This window comes from Camelus dromedarius, chromosome 7 (genome assembly GCF_036321535.1).
Source record: "Camelus dromedarius isolate mCamDro1 chromosome 7, mCamDro1.pat, whole genome shotgun sequence".
NCBI classification, from domain to species: Eukaryota; Metazoa; Chordata; class Mammalia; order Artiodactyla; family Camelidae; genus Camelus; species Camelus dromedarius.
Window position 1 is genome coordinate 16,927,631 of NC_087442.1, and position 18,488 is coordinate 16,946,118.

Sequence of the window (18,488 nt, forward strand, 5' to 3'; positions counted from 1 at the left end):
CACTGAAGCCTGGGCACACCGGAGAGGACTTCCACATTCAGAGCTGTGGCACCCCAGGGCAGCTGGCGTCCGGAGCAGGGGTGACGAAGTGATCAGGAGGCACTGACGACCATACTGTCTTCACAGAAGGTTCCCCTTCCCCTCCCCAGGAGGAAACACACAAAGTTACTGCAGTTGGACTTTGGCCGAGAAGGGTAAGTGAGAGCTAGAGTTAGATTTAGAAAAAAAAATTTTTAGAAGTGACACTTTTCTCACCTCAGTTTCACGGAGCAGTTTGTGACTTAGAGAGCCAGGCTCTGACATTCCTCAGCAGAAGACCATCTCATTTGTTAAGGCCTGGTCTCTAAAGGCTACTGGAACCTTCAGAGTTTAATGAGAGGCACATAACACGTTGGCAGGCAATGTGATGCAAACTCACCTATAGCCCGAAAGGAGGCAGGTTTGAGGAAGCAGACACCGAGGGCAGGTGTCCTGTGTGGGAGAGGGGGCGGAAATGCTGGAGGAACAAAATCAGGAAGCGCTGTTCAGCAGGCGGGGCTTCAGGCCTAAATCCTGGGCTCCATCCGGCAACACCTAGGCCTTCACAACAGCAGGGCCTGTCAGGGTGGCTGTGCTCCTATGCCACCTAAACAGAGTAAGTTTTCCAGATATGGGATCAATGGCACGCCATAGAAACAGACAAGATACCTTTATTAGAATATTATTTATTATGTATACATAGTACTCATTATGTTCCAGGCACTGAACACCCTTCTCTTACTTTATAGAGCAATAGTGTTGGACCGAGCTATTATTATTACTTCACAGATGAGGAAACTGAGGCCTAGGGCGTTTGGTAACTTGTACAACAGCAAACCACTTGTAAAAGGCCGAAGTGACATTCTGAGCCAAGGCAGAGCATATTCTAAAACCTGAGCATTAAGCCCCCACCTCCCCATCCCTCCAGCCTATGGCCAAGGTGTGGGTCCCTTCTGGGGCTCCAGCTGGCTGGGCTCAGCCCCTGTGCCGAAGGGCTCTGTTTCCAAGAATTATGCTGATGTGCTGGCCACAGGGGGCTCCGGCAGGAGGGGGCTGAGGAGGAGCAGAGGAGAAAGGCAGGCAGCCCCAAATTCAGCTCGGGAATGGCTCCCTCTGGGGGCCACAGGAGAGGACAAAGCAAATGGAGGTGTCAAACTACCAGAGAATGTCACTTAGAACTCCAATGGCCGTGTGAGGGACTCTCCCTTTGCCACACGGGATGAGAAGTTTGGCTCAGGACAGAGAACAGAGAAGGTTCCAAAAATGAACCCAGGTGTCAGCATCGGCCTGGGGTCCGGTCCTTCATCTGAGCCTTAGTTTCCTGTGGAAAGTAGGGATGCTCATAGTATCTGTCTCATAGGATTTCTGTGAGGATTAAATGGAAGTTTATGGTGAAGCATTTAGCACAGCATCTGACACACATTCAGTGTTCAGCAAATGGCATCTATAATAATGTAACAGCAATCGTAAAACAGAAACAGCAACAGAAACCAGGTACCAAGGGGTCCCTGCTCTCTCACAGTAAATAAATTCTTATGCAGGAAAACTCAGCCTGGTAGGTAACTAAATAAGTTTGGGCAGAGGAGAGTGCCAATTTTTCTCCTCCTAGAGTATCTATTTGCAAAGTCAGCAGGAATCTGAGGCCACATTTCTAAATGAGATTGAATATAATAACTATGCTCACCTGACAGCACCTTTTTTCCCCTCATTGTACGTACATAAATAAACTATATACATTAAAAAAAATACACGTGCAGCTTTTACAGGTCATTGCCTTCTCGGGTTCCCAGGGACTCCTGCTCCAGGTGTGTGAATGTCCCAGCGATATTTTTAATTACAGGCGTAAGTCTCTGGCCCAGGTATGCACCTCAGACCTGTCACACTGTGTCACACTCACACCTAGCTCCATTAGCAGAAATGCTTCTCTGGGGTTTGCAGCTTAGTTCACTTTTAAAGATATTTCCAGCTCAATTCCAGGGCCTTTTGCATCTCATCACACGCTTGCTAATTAGCTCTATCTCATTACACCCCAGCCCAGTTGGAATACGATTAGTTGTTTTCAGGTGTAAACCCGTGGTGCGCCTCCTACTACACCTCTTCAAAATTCCAGGCAGGCCTTCTGCCTCAGCCGAATTAGGACAACCACTTCCAGCTGTGTACACTTCAGTACAACTTCCAATTCAGGAAGAATCTCTGCTGCATTTCACATCTGGTCATATGCCTATTAATTATGTGCTTCTTAGAACAACTGTGCCTAATTAGGATGGAGTCGAGACCTTTGCTGAGCCCAGTCATCCTTTGTTTTCTTGTTCTCGGTACCTCATTACCCTCCCTCCAAATTATGCCCAATTTGTTTTACATCCTTGCCACATTAAGACAATTGCTCTCAGGTGTGTGTATTATCACACACACACACGCACACACACACGCACACACACACGCACATAATGCTTTTCAAGCAAAATTTTGTTAATCAGGACACTCCTTGTTTGCACATCCTGCCAGAATGACAGCCATTTTGCTGGTCTTTTCATCAGATTTGCCTCCGATGGAGTGAAGTCAAGCTTGGGCTTGTCGAATCCTGGGTTCCCTCTGTTGTTTCCTGTGAGATTTCTGTGCCCTGGTTCTGGGGAGGCAGCCACAGCCATGTCTCAGAGCAAGAATCCTGGATGTAATGGCCTTGGTACATTCATGGAACCTGTGAGGCAGGAGTCTATTTCCATCAACAAACGGCCAAGGGTGAACTTCCCAGCTCTTTGCTAGTTAAGGAGGGAACAGTGAGATACAGTCAGAGGGTAGCAGGGCGTTGGGCTGAAGATGTCAGTCCTCCATCCTATCAGATGTCTTCCTAAATGAAAGGGTAGCCTTGGGCAATATGGACTCTGGGAAGGGCAAGATCTGAGCAGAAGCTGTATGACTCTTCATTAGAGGAGAAGTACACGCTCCGTGTCCCACAAGGGGCTGTCTCTTTCGCTTACCGTTGCATGAATCTGGATCAGGATTTGTTACTACTGTAACAGGCAATTAGATCTTTTGGATTGACTGAACGCACGCCTTAGGGCTAAGACATTCACGGATATGACTTGACAGTAAGAATGATTCGGCTTTCGTTGCCAATTCAACTTGGCTGAATTTGAGATTTTCTTCTCAAGCTATTTGAAACATAAATTAATGCCTGTCTGGCTAAGAAAACATTCAGGCAAGAATGAGGTCTTGGAGAGGAGCTGGAGCGTCTGTGACTGAGGTCACTCTGCGGAGGGCAGTAATTCCAGGTGGACGGCCCCTCGCCACGTTCTGCAAGACTGACTGTCTCAAGGGTATGGGCTGTGGGAACTTAGGCCTGGTCCTACCAGTGACTTTGAGCTGACTTGTCTGCTTGTCTTTCACAGTTTGGAAGCAGGGGCCCTCTTTGGCCAAGGGCTGCCTGAGGAATGTGTATCTTTGTTCATCATCTAATCAGCAGAGATGTAATCACATGTGAGAGGGGGAAAGTTCTACTTGGGCAGTAAGATGAAAAAAATCCATTGTGAAGTAGGAATAACAACACTGTACTAGGATGAAAGTCCCTGAGACAAACTGTATCCAGAGCACAGGTAAAAATGAGTGCTTGCGGGGTGAACAACACAATATCATCCAGAGTACTGGTTATAAATTAAGAGGTGCAATGACAAGTGATAATACGATAATCAAAAGTAACAAAACAGTGAAGAAGAAGAAACCACCAACAGTAGTTCTCAGAACACAATTTGCCAAAATATATCAAGAGTTGGAGCCAATCTGAATTCAATTCCTTCCTTAAGGAATCTAGTCTAAGGAAGGCTAAGTTGAGACTCCTTTACTGTTTATTTTCCAGCCCCTTGGGTATGGAGGGAAAGAAAGTATTCACGACATGGCTGCTTTAAGGAATGGGAGGTGTTAGGTACCAGAGAGGAGGAGACAGTGACAATGAGAGAAGGCAGCTCTTCCTGGGGGCAGCTATTGCTTATGGAGCTAGTTCTCTGATGTCCAGGCTGGATCTCACCTCAAAGCCCTCCTTCCTCGTGCTCTCGTCTCTTGCCCACTTCAGGATGGGTCCTCGTGAGCCTTCTCCATGGTGCTGACAGTAGTGTAGGCAGCATGCAACATGCGTCCACTCTGTCGCTTTGTAGAAGAACAAGATAGTGGTTTGCTTTGTTTTAGTGCTCTTTCTGGGGAGGCCTATTTGATTGGCATTTTAGCTGCAGCAGCACACTTAGGGAGTGGTCTTCATGGCCAGAGTGAACTCTTGTGGCTACCTATCAGCGGGCATGCTTGTTGGAGCTCGTGAGTGACTTCCAGTCATGGCTGTGAACAGCAAAAAAGCAGTCCCACAAAACATCCCCAAAGTAGCATGGCAACATGTGGAAATCTCCACTGCGCCCTAAATGACGGTCGGTTCTGAGGTGGCTGTGCCCTGCTCATCCGCATCCACTTGACCATCCACCAATGACTTCCAATGATGCTGTGTATTTTCCCATGATTGTCTCCACATAGATTCATCTTCATTCCAATTGGGCCTCTGAAGTTACACAGATTTATAACATCCTTTCCCGAGTCCTGTGGAAGACAGGACCGTCCTCCAGCTGCCTGCTGAATTCCCTTCACAGCTGCCCCTCTGGCCTGGTTTCTGACTGAGCCTGCACGCACATCTCTTAAGGTTCTGGTTGGCGTCCAGCTCCCAAATGCCTTCGGGGTGGGTAATAAGGGTGTCCTCATTATCTAGCATCCGCCTACATGCCTGGCAGCACTGGGCACATCCTGGGTTCTCATGGAATGTTGCTGAATAAAAACAAGAAAAACAACACACAATGTTTAAGGTTCTTGAAATATTTTTTAATTTTCTGCTTTTTCTACCAAGACCAAAGTTGTACAGACAGGTATACAATTCTGGACCCTTAGGGCATGAGGTATCACCTCACGTGGTCCAAGTCCTTCCTGCTCTCCTTTCCACGTGTTTTCAAGCCATGTTTCAATCAGCGCATTGCTTTCTTCTGTGACACGTCAACCACAGGCAGCAAGAGCACTTGGAGACGTGGGCAGGCGCAGTGTACTGGACACAGTGAGCTCCTACACCAGCCGGGAGCACTTTGGAAATGGCCACAGCTGATGCGTGCACAGAGGAGGAACATCATGGCTGTTTCAGCTTCCTGGTACTCATCTGGGTTACCTTCTAAGGTGAGAAAGACCTAAGGGCTCATAAAGAGAGCGAGTATTTAAGAATCTTCCACATCCAGACAATGTTTCAAGTGAGATTCAAAGTTCTCTAACCATGATTTTATCTTGGAGGGTGGAGGAGAAAAATCCAGAAGATGGTTGAATCACCTTTCATTCTTCCATTTTTGTCACTAATTTGACAGTTCTTGGTTTTGATGCAGCAGAAATAAAAACAAAAAAGGCATCAACCAACCTATAACTTGTGTCCGGGCTACTGCATACAAAACTCTCCTAAGGACTGAGATAAAAGGACTTTTCCCGCAAAGCTCTGTCCTGTTTTGGTTTGGGAAATTTGTTGAAAACTGCAGCCAGCTGGGAAGCTGTTGACATCGAATTGCAAACTGACAAGGGCAAGAGAACAGAAATTCTACTCTTTATGTTCTAGAACCCTATTAAGCGGTTTTAGGAAGGGACTAAAACTTAGGTAACAATCTACTTTCCAAAGATCGCTGGGCATTAGTAATTCATGCATTTTTTTCAGAGTCCAATTTGACACAACCTTCCTCCCCATCCCACCCTAGACCCTCTGGAATTGACAGCATTAAAATAAATGTTAAATCAGAGCATCCAGTACTGCAAACTCCCTTTAGAGTTTATATGAAAAGCCAAAGCTGAAGAGAAAAAGATCCTTACACCTTCTCTCCACTCAAGAATCAGCGCAGAGAAAACTAAATCAGCTCAGAATATACCAGACAACATACCCAAGGGAGGAATATGACGAAGGAAACAGAGATGACCACTCCCCCCACCCCGCCCTGCCGTGCACCCAGTTAAACTGTAGTTATTTTCTTATCCTTGGTGGCCTGCTTGATGGCAGCCTGCTCGCAGATGATCTCCTTGAGCCGCTGCAGCCTCATGTTCTGGGTGGTCTGGTCTCCCACCCCCGTCTGGCTGCGGTGCAGCAGGGTCAGGGCATGGATGTACTCCAGCTCCGTGTACTTCACGCCCTGGTCCACCACCAGGTTCAGGAGCTCATCGGCCGTGTTGTACAGCATCTCGTAGTACTGCCTGAGAAAGCAAGACAGAACTCTGCTCAGTGTCTCCACTGTCAGCCACCTATGCGGTCTTAGGCGTAATGGAGGTGCTGTTTATAAACTACTTACTTTACCTATTCAGTAAACACTTACTGATCGCTAGACATTGTTCGAGGCCCTATGAGGATAATGGAGGACAAGATTCCCGGAGCTCACTTCTTGAGAAAGCCTAAATGGAGACCTCTTGTAGTTCAGGGTCTCAGTTCACTTAAGACTTTCTCCTCAGGAGATCAAAAGAAAGAACAGGTTGGGGTACAGAAGCAAGAGAGAGAGAAAGAACCAGCCGGCAGGCATTGTGAATCATTTCTGTATCATTCAATCCCTCATTCGTTCCTCATTCATTGGAGGCCCTGTGAAATACGTGGTTTTTTCCATAAAGTGGGATAATAACAGTACCTCATAGGGTTATGGTAACTCTTAGGGTTATTGGAAGAATTAATTAATCCATATAAAGTACTTAGAACAGTGCCTGACACAATTCTATGCACTTCATAAATATTAACCATTATTATTGAAAATATATTCATAATAATGCATTAATAGTCATGTAATAATAGTAACAGTAGCACATAAAGGTGAGCAAGACAGCTCCTTTCTTCAGACAGCTCAGAGACAAGTAGGAAAGGGAATGAAAAGCAGAGAAATATCGATTGTGTCTCTGATGGCTAAGTTCATTTCCATGTACTGTGTCGTTGAACCCTTTCTGCACCTAGGGAGCTATTACACCCTCTTCTCAGATAAGGAAACTGAAGCACAGGGCAGTTAGAGGACTTGCCCAATGTCACAAAGAAACTGAGTGGCTGGGCCAGGGTACTGACTCGGAGTCCAATATTCTTCATGGACACAGACAAGAATATTCCATGTGCTGTGAGGGAGGCATCAATGCTGTGAATTAGAGCAGAGGAAGGAGAGATCACACCTGTTGAAGGGAAGGCGAAGGATAAAGGAAGACTTCATACGGGGTAGGATACTGGCAGGCAGGGCTTCTGGGAAGGAAACTCTAGATTAAAGGAAAAGAAAAGAGATGAGCAAAGAAAAGAGGGAAGAGTAGTCTGGTCAGCCCGGGGAGTAGAGCTGAACAGGGCAGAGTCACGGGAAAAGGCACTTAGAGCCAGAGGCAGAGTCTGACATCCGGTTAGTTTCATCAATAAAGAACTTTAGGCCCAGTTAGGTCAGTAAAGCACCCCCCAACCCTGGGGCCCCCGGTTCTGTTGAGGACAGAGGCAGCATTCCAAGTTGTGCTTCTGGAAGATCAATGTGACAGCACTCTGCAGGATGGTCTGGGAGGGGACCAGGTATAATAGCAAAAAGGAAGGGACTTGAGAGCCATTTGGCTCAAGGCCACTGGCCCAGGTGATGGAGAGAAACGTAGTGCATGTCAGAGAAACATTCATTAGAGTGAATCTTCAGTGCAGAGAGAAGATGAAGGTGGGAGTCAGGGAGGGAGAAGGCTGCCACTAGCCAGTCCTAAGCCCAGCATCATGCCACCTCCATCCCTCACCGAGTCTACTGGACTCTGAGGCTATGTGCTGAACAGCTACTACAGGTGACCTGGGACGTACAGTTCAGTGCAGGCTCTGAGTCAGTGATGCCATCACAGCTGGTCAGCCAAAGGACAGAGGGAGTCTCCCCAGGAACACGCTACTTCCTTCTCTCCTCCTCCCAGGAAAGGCAGCATTGTCATGAATGAAGGGACAGAACAAGGCAGTGGGCCCCAGGCAACTCGGGGTGAAGGGATCTTGCTGAACTATTATCAGGGTCACTCACTCAAAAATCCTGTTCTATTGGACTTGGGGCCTTGAGGCCTTGGATTTCTTCATCAGGGACATCTTTAGGCCACCCCACGGCCTCCTCTCTGATACCAGCCCCTGTTTTGAGAAATGAGGCCCTCCATCCTTGAATTCTTTTTCCCTTAGGTACACAGTTGAGGGAGAGAGCTGTCCTTTAGGGAACTATCTAAGTACACATTTTAAAAATTGTTCAGGAGGAACACACATTTGATTCTAGATTTGCCGCATGGAATATTAGAGAACTGGGGACTCGTGATCTTTCAAAGCTGGGAGGGACTTGATAGCTGCAGTTCTAGAATGGCGGCTCTCCAATGGTAGAGTTTCTGGGGAGCTCCTGAGAAGTACAGATTCCTGAAGCCCGATCCCCAGATGCTCGGAACCAGCCACCGTGCTGAGCCAGGGTCTGCTTGGTGCGGGGAAGAGTTACAGAACCATTCCCATCTCCTTAAGCCAAGGACCTAAAAGCATGAGGGAAGGAGACAGAAGTAGTAAATGGGTCCTAATACTTTTCACTGAGATTAAACCAAAATAATTGTGTGTCTTTGTATCATTATGTCGATATTTTCATTATTTATCTTAAGGAGTAACACCGAACCTATCTGACTCAGTGAAATTGGTTTTCTTTTGAAAAATCTGATGAATTGTTTCCAGGGATACTGGCTGATTTTTCTACAGCGATGGCTGTTCCATGCTGGGAGCAAACGACAGAACAAAGATGCCTGGATTTCTAGTCCTGGATCTTCCAATGTGATAAGTGATAAAGGGCATGCCACTTAAGTCCTTAATGTTTCAATATCCTCTGTGCAATGAAGACCTTTATAAATCTCAGAATGACACTCTGAAGTGGACTGAGAGACTAAGAGAGTCCTCAAGAGTCTCGGATGAACCGTGCCCCAGAATTACAAAGCTGAGTTATTAAACAAAATTGACAGGTAACTGATGGTGTGTTTTCTATAGTTAGGGGGAAAAAAATTCCCCATAACCACGATGATATATTAGATCATAAAGAAACATAAATATTTAAAGACAGAATGAAATTCATTCATCTTTCAGAATAGCACCCAGGAGCAAAGACTGTACTAAATCAGCGCAGCAACAGTTCTACTTAGAGGTGGAGAATGGGTGCTACGAGGCGCCCTAAGGAGAAGACAGGAAAATGCCTCAAACTGCACAATTAGAATGATCTTCCGTGATAAACACTGACACACTGAAATGAACATGTAACCCAACGCAGATAAATAATTTATCAGCACTTATTGAGGCCCTAGGAAAATGAAAGCCTGATCTTTATCAGCACAAGTTAAAATAGCAGCCATGGCTTCCAGGGCACCATGTTTTATACCAGACAGCACTCTGTTGCCTCCATCGGATCACTGAACACACATTTGATTTAGATCCGTTCTGGCTCATGATGTATGTAGAGCAGGTTTCCTCACAGCCCGTGATACCCAGGGACCAACTGGTAGATGTGGACCAAATATCCCATTTCAGAAACCAGAGATCCATGTCCCCCATGATGGGTGGGATATTCTGGAGAAGGTGGTTCTTTCCTGTGGTTTCTCTCTCCCTTTGCTGTGTGTCTATGGGCAGAGTTCCCCAAGTGGGATGAGTGGGGGCTGGGGAGAGGCAGAGATAGAAAAGTGAAGGTGTGATGTCACACAGACTGGTCTCAGAGTCTGTAACACGACCATGTTTATATTTTATTCTGGTACAGATTACTTTGTCATATCTTCCTCATGTTTTCTTTATCCATAGACTATTCTTTCTCATTTTTTTTTCTTCTTATTTTATTTTAATGATATTGTACTGCAACTCCTTCTCCCCAACTGATTGTGTTTGAAAACCATTTATACCAGTAAGGATACAAAGGGTATTTTGGTAAGTTGGGCAGATCTTCTCTTCAAAGTGTAAAAATAAAGTTTGTTTACCTGTGATTGGAAAATTAGTATGTGTCATATAGAATATACAGACTACACAGAAAGATTAAGCAGAAAAAAGATTAATCACATAATCTCACCATAGAGACATACCACATTTTGGCATTTCCTTTCAGATTTTTTTCCCTGTATGTAATGCTCTATCAATTTCTTTCTTATAGTTGAAAATATCTAGATTGATACACTATTGGACACTTTGGCTGTTTGCAATTTAAAAAACTTTCTTTCCTGAGGATAGATTTCCAAAGCAGAATTAGTCAAAAGGTAAGTATATTTTTTAGGACTTAGGCAATGCCTCCAAATGGCTTTTTAAAAAAGTTGTATCAGTTTATCTTCCTAGCAACAGCACATGACAACACCTAGTTTCTCCTGTTCTTTTAATTTACATAAAGCTGAACAGGTTCTCACCTACGTATCAGTTTTTAATGTATGTGGATATGCATATGTGTATAAACAAATTGTTGATGACTTTGCATCTTTTGAGTATTCGTGTGTTTCTTACTTCTCTTTAAGAGCTCTTCATAAATGTTCACAGACAAGGAGCAAAGAATGTTCTAGTCTCTCATCCTTGATTCTCCCTCCCACTGTGCCATCCATACTCAGTGTAAAAGTTATCACTGTATCTCTGAGAAGTTGTCACTGTATCGCTATGTTCTGAAAGCAACTGGAAACAGTTTCAGGTCTCTTCTTTGGAAAGGGAGGGAAGAAAGTCTTCATAAAACCAATTATTCCCAACTAGGGCAACTCTTACTCCTGGACCTGCAGGTGGTCTATAAAGTTTAGATGGTGGGGCGTGAAAGGCAGGTGCTGACTGGGGGACTGGCTACAGTCCCTGGGGAAAGCTTGGCCAGCTGCCTCCCTCTCTACTGGGTAGGGTTTGGAGACCTAGATCCTCAAATGGAAGCTGTATTTTCCACAGACACACAGCCATGTCTCATGTTTTAGAGTCTATCTTGATTGTAGCAATATTAACAATAATGTCTAACTTTCAGGTTCATTAACATATTGAACCTTTTGAAGTAAGTACTGCAATTACCCACATTTTACAGATGAACAAACTGAACTTTGGAGAGTGTGAGTGATCTGTCTGAGGCCTTGCTCCAAAGCCACCGTAATACTGAAGTATTTGAAACTGTGAAAAGCAAAAGTACTAACTGCAAAGGGAACTTGTCTAGCTAAATCATTTCCAGCCATGATTTAGGAAATACGAAGTAAATAAAATTCACAAACTAAATCAACCCTCTGCCTTCCATTGTAATGGAATGAGCCAGTATCGTGGCAATTCAAAATTCATTTATACACTTGGCAGTAATATTTGAATCACACTAGGTTTGATCTGGGAATCCAGAGCTCTAAACCAGATACTGAAGTCATGTTGTATCTTCAGCATTCAAGAGTTACAGGAAAGACTTTGGGCTTTTTCATTCTGTCTCTTTATTTCTCCCCTTTTGCCCCTCTAATCTGGTAATGACAAGGTAACCTTTCTTTCCAAAAGTTGGCTGCCCTCCTGATTCATTACTTGCTAGAGGAAAGGGGATAATTAAGTAATTTCACTATGAAGACTTTCTCATCTAGTCCTTCCGGAGATAACGATAGTATTACTGTCAACAAGAGAATTGGGCTCTGAAGCTGACTTCTTAAATGTAAGTTTCAAAGGAAGAACAATTTACCTGATTATAATTTAGTATTGACGGAAGCTCCCCCAATTCTTTTCAGCCAATAGTTGCAGCATTATGAGCAATTTAATAAAAACTCAGTAGTAGATGGGTCACTAGATTGTCAGGTAGGACATTCAACTCCTGTTTTCTCTGCACACTCAATGGTATATATGGTAATAAGCAGGAAATGGAAAGAGAAAAGAAAGGAACTGAATAATCCGTAAACTAGATAATCATCCCATAAATAATTGAGAGGTAGTTATAGCAGAGAGACGTAGAGAAGTAAATACTCAAGAGATCAACTTAGCTCGGATTCTGGTTAAGTCTATCATTCCCTCCCTAACTAGCTGTGACCCCGGGCAGCTACTATCAGCTCTTCAACCCCCTGCTTCCCATAGGAGAAAAAAACAGGTTATCGCACGTGCTACGTAAGCACGGGAAATTTTTTGAATTTTAAAACATTTACAGCATCCTCTGCTTGGTCCTTTAAAATCCTGGGCTTCCACCAGAATTAGCTGATGCTGATTTTCCCTAAGCCATAAGATGCAGTAGTGATCAATTCGAAAACATCCTGAACAAGTGTAAACTTAGCTCAGATGTTCTTTCTAGACCAGTAAGAAAATGGATGCTAATTCTGTGTGCCAGAAGAATAAACTACTTTATTAAAAAAAAAATACAACATAATTGCTCTCATTTGTCTCCCCCTTCAAAGAGCTTAAGAGTTTATTACAGACATGATTGAAAATTCTCATTTGAAAGAGTTGTAGTTATTTGCATTTCAGGGGTGAGAAAACTACGGTGGAGAAAAGCTAAAGAATTTGCATTTAGTGGCAAAATTAATTTGTATTCTATATTAGGATAGCTATTAACACTCTTTACAACAAATTGTGCAGTTTTGGTCCAGGACAATCCTGAAGAGAAGTAGAGAATGGTCTTTAGAGAAAAAAACAAAAAACAGTGCAGAAATTCCCTCAGCTGGTGGCAGCAGAAAACCATTCAAGAGGCAAAGAGAGTTCGGAGTCTGCTGCTGTAGGCTTGCAGTGGCTTTCATGAGTCATCTAAGTACATTTTCATTATGTGACGTGGCACACACACCACTGCCTCCATCGCGGCACTGTGCTTAAACGGCTGTCACCTACTGGCCTACTTCTGATCACCACCAGGCTTCAGCAGTCCTGGGGGGCTGGGGCAGGGTGGCTCTTCCAGGGAGACGTTAAAATGTAAAAAGTCAGCTGCGTTCATTGCCCTCAGGAACACATCCTAATATTTTTGATAGCAGTGGCCAGCGCCTTGCTTTATTTCTCTTCAGAACATACAACCACAAAAAGGAATTCCTTTGAGATGCAGCACTTGTGAGAGGATGACCCTCTCCCAGGCTCAGTGACAGTCGCGGAAATGGGAAGAAAAACGGCTTTTTGTTCCCTTTGCTAGACATTTTGCTCCCCACCTTCGGAACACAGTCTACATTTATAAATCTCTATGGTTAAAACTTCCTCCTCAACAACTTAAGGATTCATATGTCTCTCTCTGCTACATCAGATAATGTTTGAAATTAAGTTTTCTAACACAGGGTTAGAGGAAGCTCTGCATTTTAAATTCAGTACAATTAAAACTGTGTCTCTTTGGTCTGGCACTGCCTTTGGTCAAACCCCATTTGTATGAATAATTATTCAGTCCATTAAGAAGTCTGCTCGACGCCTTCTCCCATTTTGAAGGTTTTAATAAATATTGATCAGGCACATTTCTGTTTGCACTTGCCAAAGCAATTGTGATGGGTTCATCTTCTGATGTTATCAAATAATGAAATATGAAAGAGTGAATAGAATTACCCTCTTGTTCTGTGATTTTTTATTTAGGTCCTTCATTTTACTTTCATAATTGTGTTTGTCTCAGACTCCTGTAAATGTTCTTTTGATTATCAAAAGGTGAGTCCAGGTTAAGGAGAGCCATGCTGTGCTGGGTATCACTTGGGAGAGTCTCTTCCATTAAAAAAAAATTATTGAATATCGCTTTCTAGAGTCTTTTCAATTAAAAAAAAATTTATCTAATACCGGTTGATAAAGGTTGATAAAAGCACTTACCATGCACTTTGGTGGCCTCAGCACTACAAATTGTTTACCAATCAGCACCAGGCCTTTATATTGTACACTGTCTATATTTCTCAGATTAGCAATGTGGGAAACAACTGCTAAGATATGCCGAACAAAAATAATTCAAAGGCCCTATGGCTTTTTCAGTTTTAAGTAATGAAATGGAATTATCAACTTTTCAGTAAATAATGTAAAGGATTTCTTCCAATGAAAACCTGGTATTATTACTAATGCTTAGGAAGCTCTAATAACATGTTAAATGCTAATATAACATACAGAGGTGCAGTCCTTGGCTTCCAGAAGGTTTTTTTAATCTACACTTAAAAGAAAAAAAGTCCAATTCAGGCCCAAATCAAAGGTCTCTCAAACTCAATAAACCAATGATTTAATTTAAAGTAAAATAAATCCTGGGTTTGCTAGCCAGCCTGCCTGCTAATTCTACAACTCTTTTTTGGTACATGAGAAAGAAGAGATGAAAGGCTGAGACAAGGCGCAGAAACCAAGGTTACGGCTTCAAGTTGCTATCAGAGTTAGTGATGGGACGGAGAAGTGAAAGGCAACACGTGTTGGGTTTCTGTATTTATAATACAGGGCTTCTTCTCTACCTGTACTGTCTGGGGAGAAAGGTCAGTGAGGACAGGAATGGACTGCATGGCTTTGATGAGAGAACACACCCATTAGAATATTATGCTAATGAGACCAGGATAATGGATGGATGCTGGTAGATGCCAGTTAGTTGTATTCTTTAGCTCCTGACTCCACCTCTACCCAGCTATCTCACAAGTGTGTTAAGACAAAAACTGGGTAAGACTGAAAGGCTAGTTCACTGCAAGCGGTTATTACTGCTGGGGGCTTAAGATGCAAAGATTGCTATTCAGCCAGCAGTTGGCTGAGTTACTCAAACCCTGACTCCCCCTGATCTCAGTTTTGGGGACCCTAATATGCTTCTCAATAATGTTATAGGAAGTTTCTGTACTTTGCCAAGACAAAAGACTGCACCATTTAGCACTGAAGGGCTAGAAAGGAAACTGGTTTTGGCAGAGGAACCAAAAAATTCAAGGGATTATTTGAAAAGTGTGAGCATATGCAAATCAGTAGGTCCCAACGGCAAACACTCAGGGGTGTATTTGCTAAACCCTTAGGTTATTTATGAAAGAGAGAAAGACTAAGTAAACCAAAGCTACAGAATGGGCCATCTGAGATTCAAGGGCACGTGACTCAGAACGGATGTCAATTAGGAAAATAACAGACTAAATCAGAAGGAGCTAATGGAAACATGTACAATATCCAGCAGGGTTTAATTAAAGACTCAAGTATTCTGACAAACATGATGGATAGCTTTGGACAGCAGTATGAATTTGGTGGATGTAAAGACCACTGTGGCTGAATATATATTTGGATGTCAGTGAACCATTTTATACAGTGCCTCTAAAAAAATATGACTAACAAAATGAATTTATTCTGAATGGCTACCCCTGATAGGACACAGGCTGAAAAGCAAACAAAGGGTAATGATGAAACAAATCAAATTCAGAAGAGAAAGCACCCAGTGAATGCTAAGGACACTGCCTTATAACTGATCTCACCTAATACTTTAATTAATGTGCAAGAACATACAAAGAGTGCTGAAAAGGTCGAATGTTACGAAATGGGGGAAGGTCGGGAACAGCAACCAAGTAACAGAAATAACGCAAAGGGCATCAGAGAATTTAGAATTATGGGTGGCAAATAATGAAGTGAGACTTACCTTAGAAAAACCCAAGTGAATTTGTCTGGAAGAAATTTTAACCTCCTATATTCAATAGTTGGGAGACGAGCACTGGAAAACTTGTTCCATGAGGGTATGGGGGTAGGGTGGTAAGGGTATGGAACCAGGGCATTTTCTTACTTCCTATTAAAAAAGTACCAGTTACAGGGCAAGGAGGTGATGATAATCCCGGCCTCTGTTGCACTTCATAGTTCTGTATTGCTTTCTATCATAAGCCAATTGAAATAAAATCAGAAAAGAGCACCAAATGGGATTAACGGGACAGAAGGCTGGAGGGAAATAGAAGATTAAAAGAGATCCAGTCCAATTTTTGCTCAAATGTCAGCTCACCAATAGGTAAGGCTTTCCCTGACCACCTTAACTAAAATGATACTTGTCCGATCCTCAACAAGCTTTGTCCTTTTACTGAGCTTTTCTTTTCTTTTTAGCTCTCATCTCCATCAAAAATATGTATTTCCAAAATACATTTTTAATATATATTTTATATATTTTAAAATATATATGTGTATATACATACACACATATACACAATTAGAGACACAGCATAACACAGTGGTTAAGATCATGGACTCAGGAGTCAGGGGCCTGCGTTCAAATCTTAATTCTGCCTCTTACTATTTGTAGGTTCTTGGGCAATTTATCTCTCTGTGCCTTATCTTCTTCATCTAAGAAAAGGAAAAAGTAAATGGGGTTGTCACAAGGATCAAATAATGAAGAAGAGTGGTTGGAACAGAGTAAATGTTGTATAAGGATTTATTAGGTAAATAAACATTTGCTTCCCGGCCTAGAGTGCAGGCTCTATGTGAATGTGAGAGCACGCTGGATTCTGTACCATTCCTTGTACCCCGTGGGCTGAGAACAGAGCATCTAGTGAGTGGTCAATAAATGAAGAGGAATGAATGAATGAATGAATAAGAGAGAGGACAATTAGTAAACTTCACTAAGAGCACAAGGTAAAAGCAGTCAATGATTCTCTGACTCTGGGAGGGGAGGAACCAGGAATAAAAGAGTCGCTCTGTGTAAAAGGCTAAGGGGTGTTCTGATGGAATTCTGATGTGGATGTTTGGGAAAACCGGTTACAAATGCAAAAGGGGAGGAGGGCCCAGAGGGAAAAAAATCTGTTTTGGCTAATAAGCTGCAGTCTTCCCCAACTTTGCTTTCATTCTCTGGCAAAATTACACATGATTCTAACAATTCTCGTATTTTTTACTTAACCCGTTTGACATAATAAATTTCTCAGCCAATGTGAACTTCAGTTTCTTCATTTATGCAATGGGGTAAATAATACAACATCATAGGGTAGGTTGGAGGGTGAAATTAAATGACATCATAGGACACACGCTGTGTTAAAATGGTAAAAAAAAAAAAGCAGCAGCTAACTTTTACTGTACTTTGTACTGGTCGTGTACATAGTATCTCCTTGGATCTTACTTCACCATAATTGTGTGCATTATCATATCTTCCACACTGAAATTATTTTTCATTAATCCTGCTTTCCACTCTCAATTCAAATGAGGGTTTCTTTTCTAGTCTTCTTTTTCTTCTAAGATTGGCCTTATGCCTTTGATCCTAATCTCCTGATACCTTTAAGATCCTGCTGGGGTTGGTTTGGTTTGGAACTCTTGTTTCTAGCATTTACTCCTTTCACTGGTTCTTTCGTGTCTGTCTTCAAATATCCTAAATATCCTTATGTTTCTCATATTTTGAAAAAAAACCAAACCAAAGTAAACCATAAACTCCAAGCCCTTCGCGCAGTCCTGTGTCTACTCTTTCCCTCATCTGGTTTTTCTTTCATTGACTAAATTCTCAAAAAAAAAAAAAATCATTTGTATTTGATATCCTTCAAAGCCTCCATTTTGTCTGAAACTGTATTTAAAAAGGTCACCAGTGACATCCCAGTGGACACACACAGTGGCCCTTCCCCTCGACAGCTCCCACCCTGGACTCATCTCTTTGAGCCTAGTGGTTTAGGCTCTTCCCTCCGCTCCCTCAGTTCCTTCCTTCCGTTTATGGGCCCCTATTCCGTCTGCCCACTGCAGGCCTCCTCACCTCCCCCTCCTCCCCAGTCAGGTACTCACCCTTTGCCCTTCTCTGTCTGCTTCCCAATGTCTTATCTGTACATGAGATGCTCTCTCTCTCTCTTTCAAGAGGTGGTCTCTGAGTAGATCAAAGCTTCATTTTCACTGATTTGCAGACATTTCTACCAGATGCCCATATCCGGTGGCCTCCCTAACTTGCCAATTTGGCAAGTTCCATGAAGGAACTAGAGTTTGCAAAATCTCAAAATGTCAGTCTCTGCTTTGAGTCTTCACTCTTCATTTCTTTGCCTCCTGGTCACCAGGTCTTATCAATGCAACATCTTACATACTCATTTCTTCTTTCCAGTCTCACATCAGGGATCTCAGCCACTTCTCACTGGGTTATTATAATCCTCTCCTACTCGAGCCTCTCAATCACTAACTCCTCCTAGACTAAACTTCTGTGGTTATAACTGGATCAGATCACTATTCTGCGTTAAAACAACAACTTGTGACTTGTGTATTCACTAGTGTTAATAGGATAAATTTCGAACTTCTAACACTGATGTCCAAGGCCTTGGATTTGGCCCTTGTTCCATCTTTTCTGTCCACTCGATCAACCTTGTAGTTAAGCCAAACTGAGCTACCAATGTCCCTTGAACATACTTAGTACTTTTTAGCTCTGGGTTTGTGTATCTAAAGCCTAACCTTCAAGATTGCTGAAATCCCCTATCCTCTATGAAGCTATCCTGAGGGTTTCTTCCTTCTCCGTTACCTACTGCATGGGTCACTCATTTACCATGTATCATTCAGAGTAGTATCTGTTTCTTAAAAAAACAAAACACAACAACTAAGGTTCTTTTTGAACTAGTGATGCAATTTAAAAAGTTATCAGGGTTATCTACTTCCTACTTGTGTGAACTTGCAATAGTTATCTCTCTGG

The 18,488-nt window shown here is 42.9% G+C and overlaps 1 protein-coding gene across 3 annotated transcripts in view; it reads right to left on the reverse strand.

The window, feature by feature from the left end:
• Positions 1–684: 684 nt before the first annotated feature.
• EXOC4 (exocyst complex component 4) overlaps positions 685–18,488 on the reverse strand; it is a 702,098-nt gene continuing 684,294 nt past the window's right edge. For 2 of the 3 annotated variants that reach the window (XM_064487345.1, XM_010975676.3), the window contains one exon: positions 4,848–6,258. In XM_064487345.1, coding sequence (XP_064343415.1) covers positions 6,021–6,258 — 238 coding nt within the window. In that variant the 3' untranslated portion in view covers positions 4,848–6,020. Of the gene's footprint in view, positions 4,816–4,847; positions 6,259–18,488 lie in introns of those variants that run through there. The other variant, XR_836802.3, reaches the window with a different exon arrangement.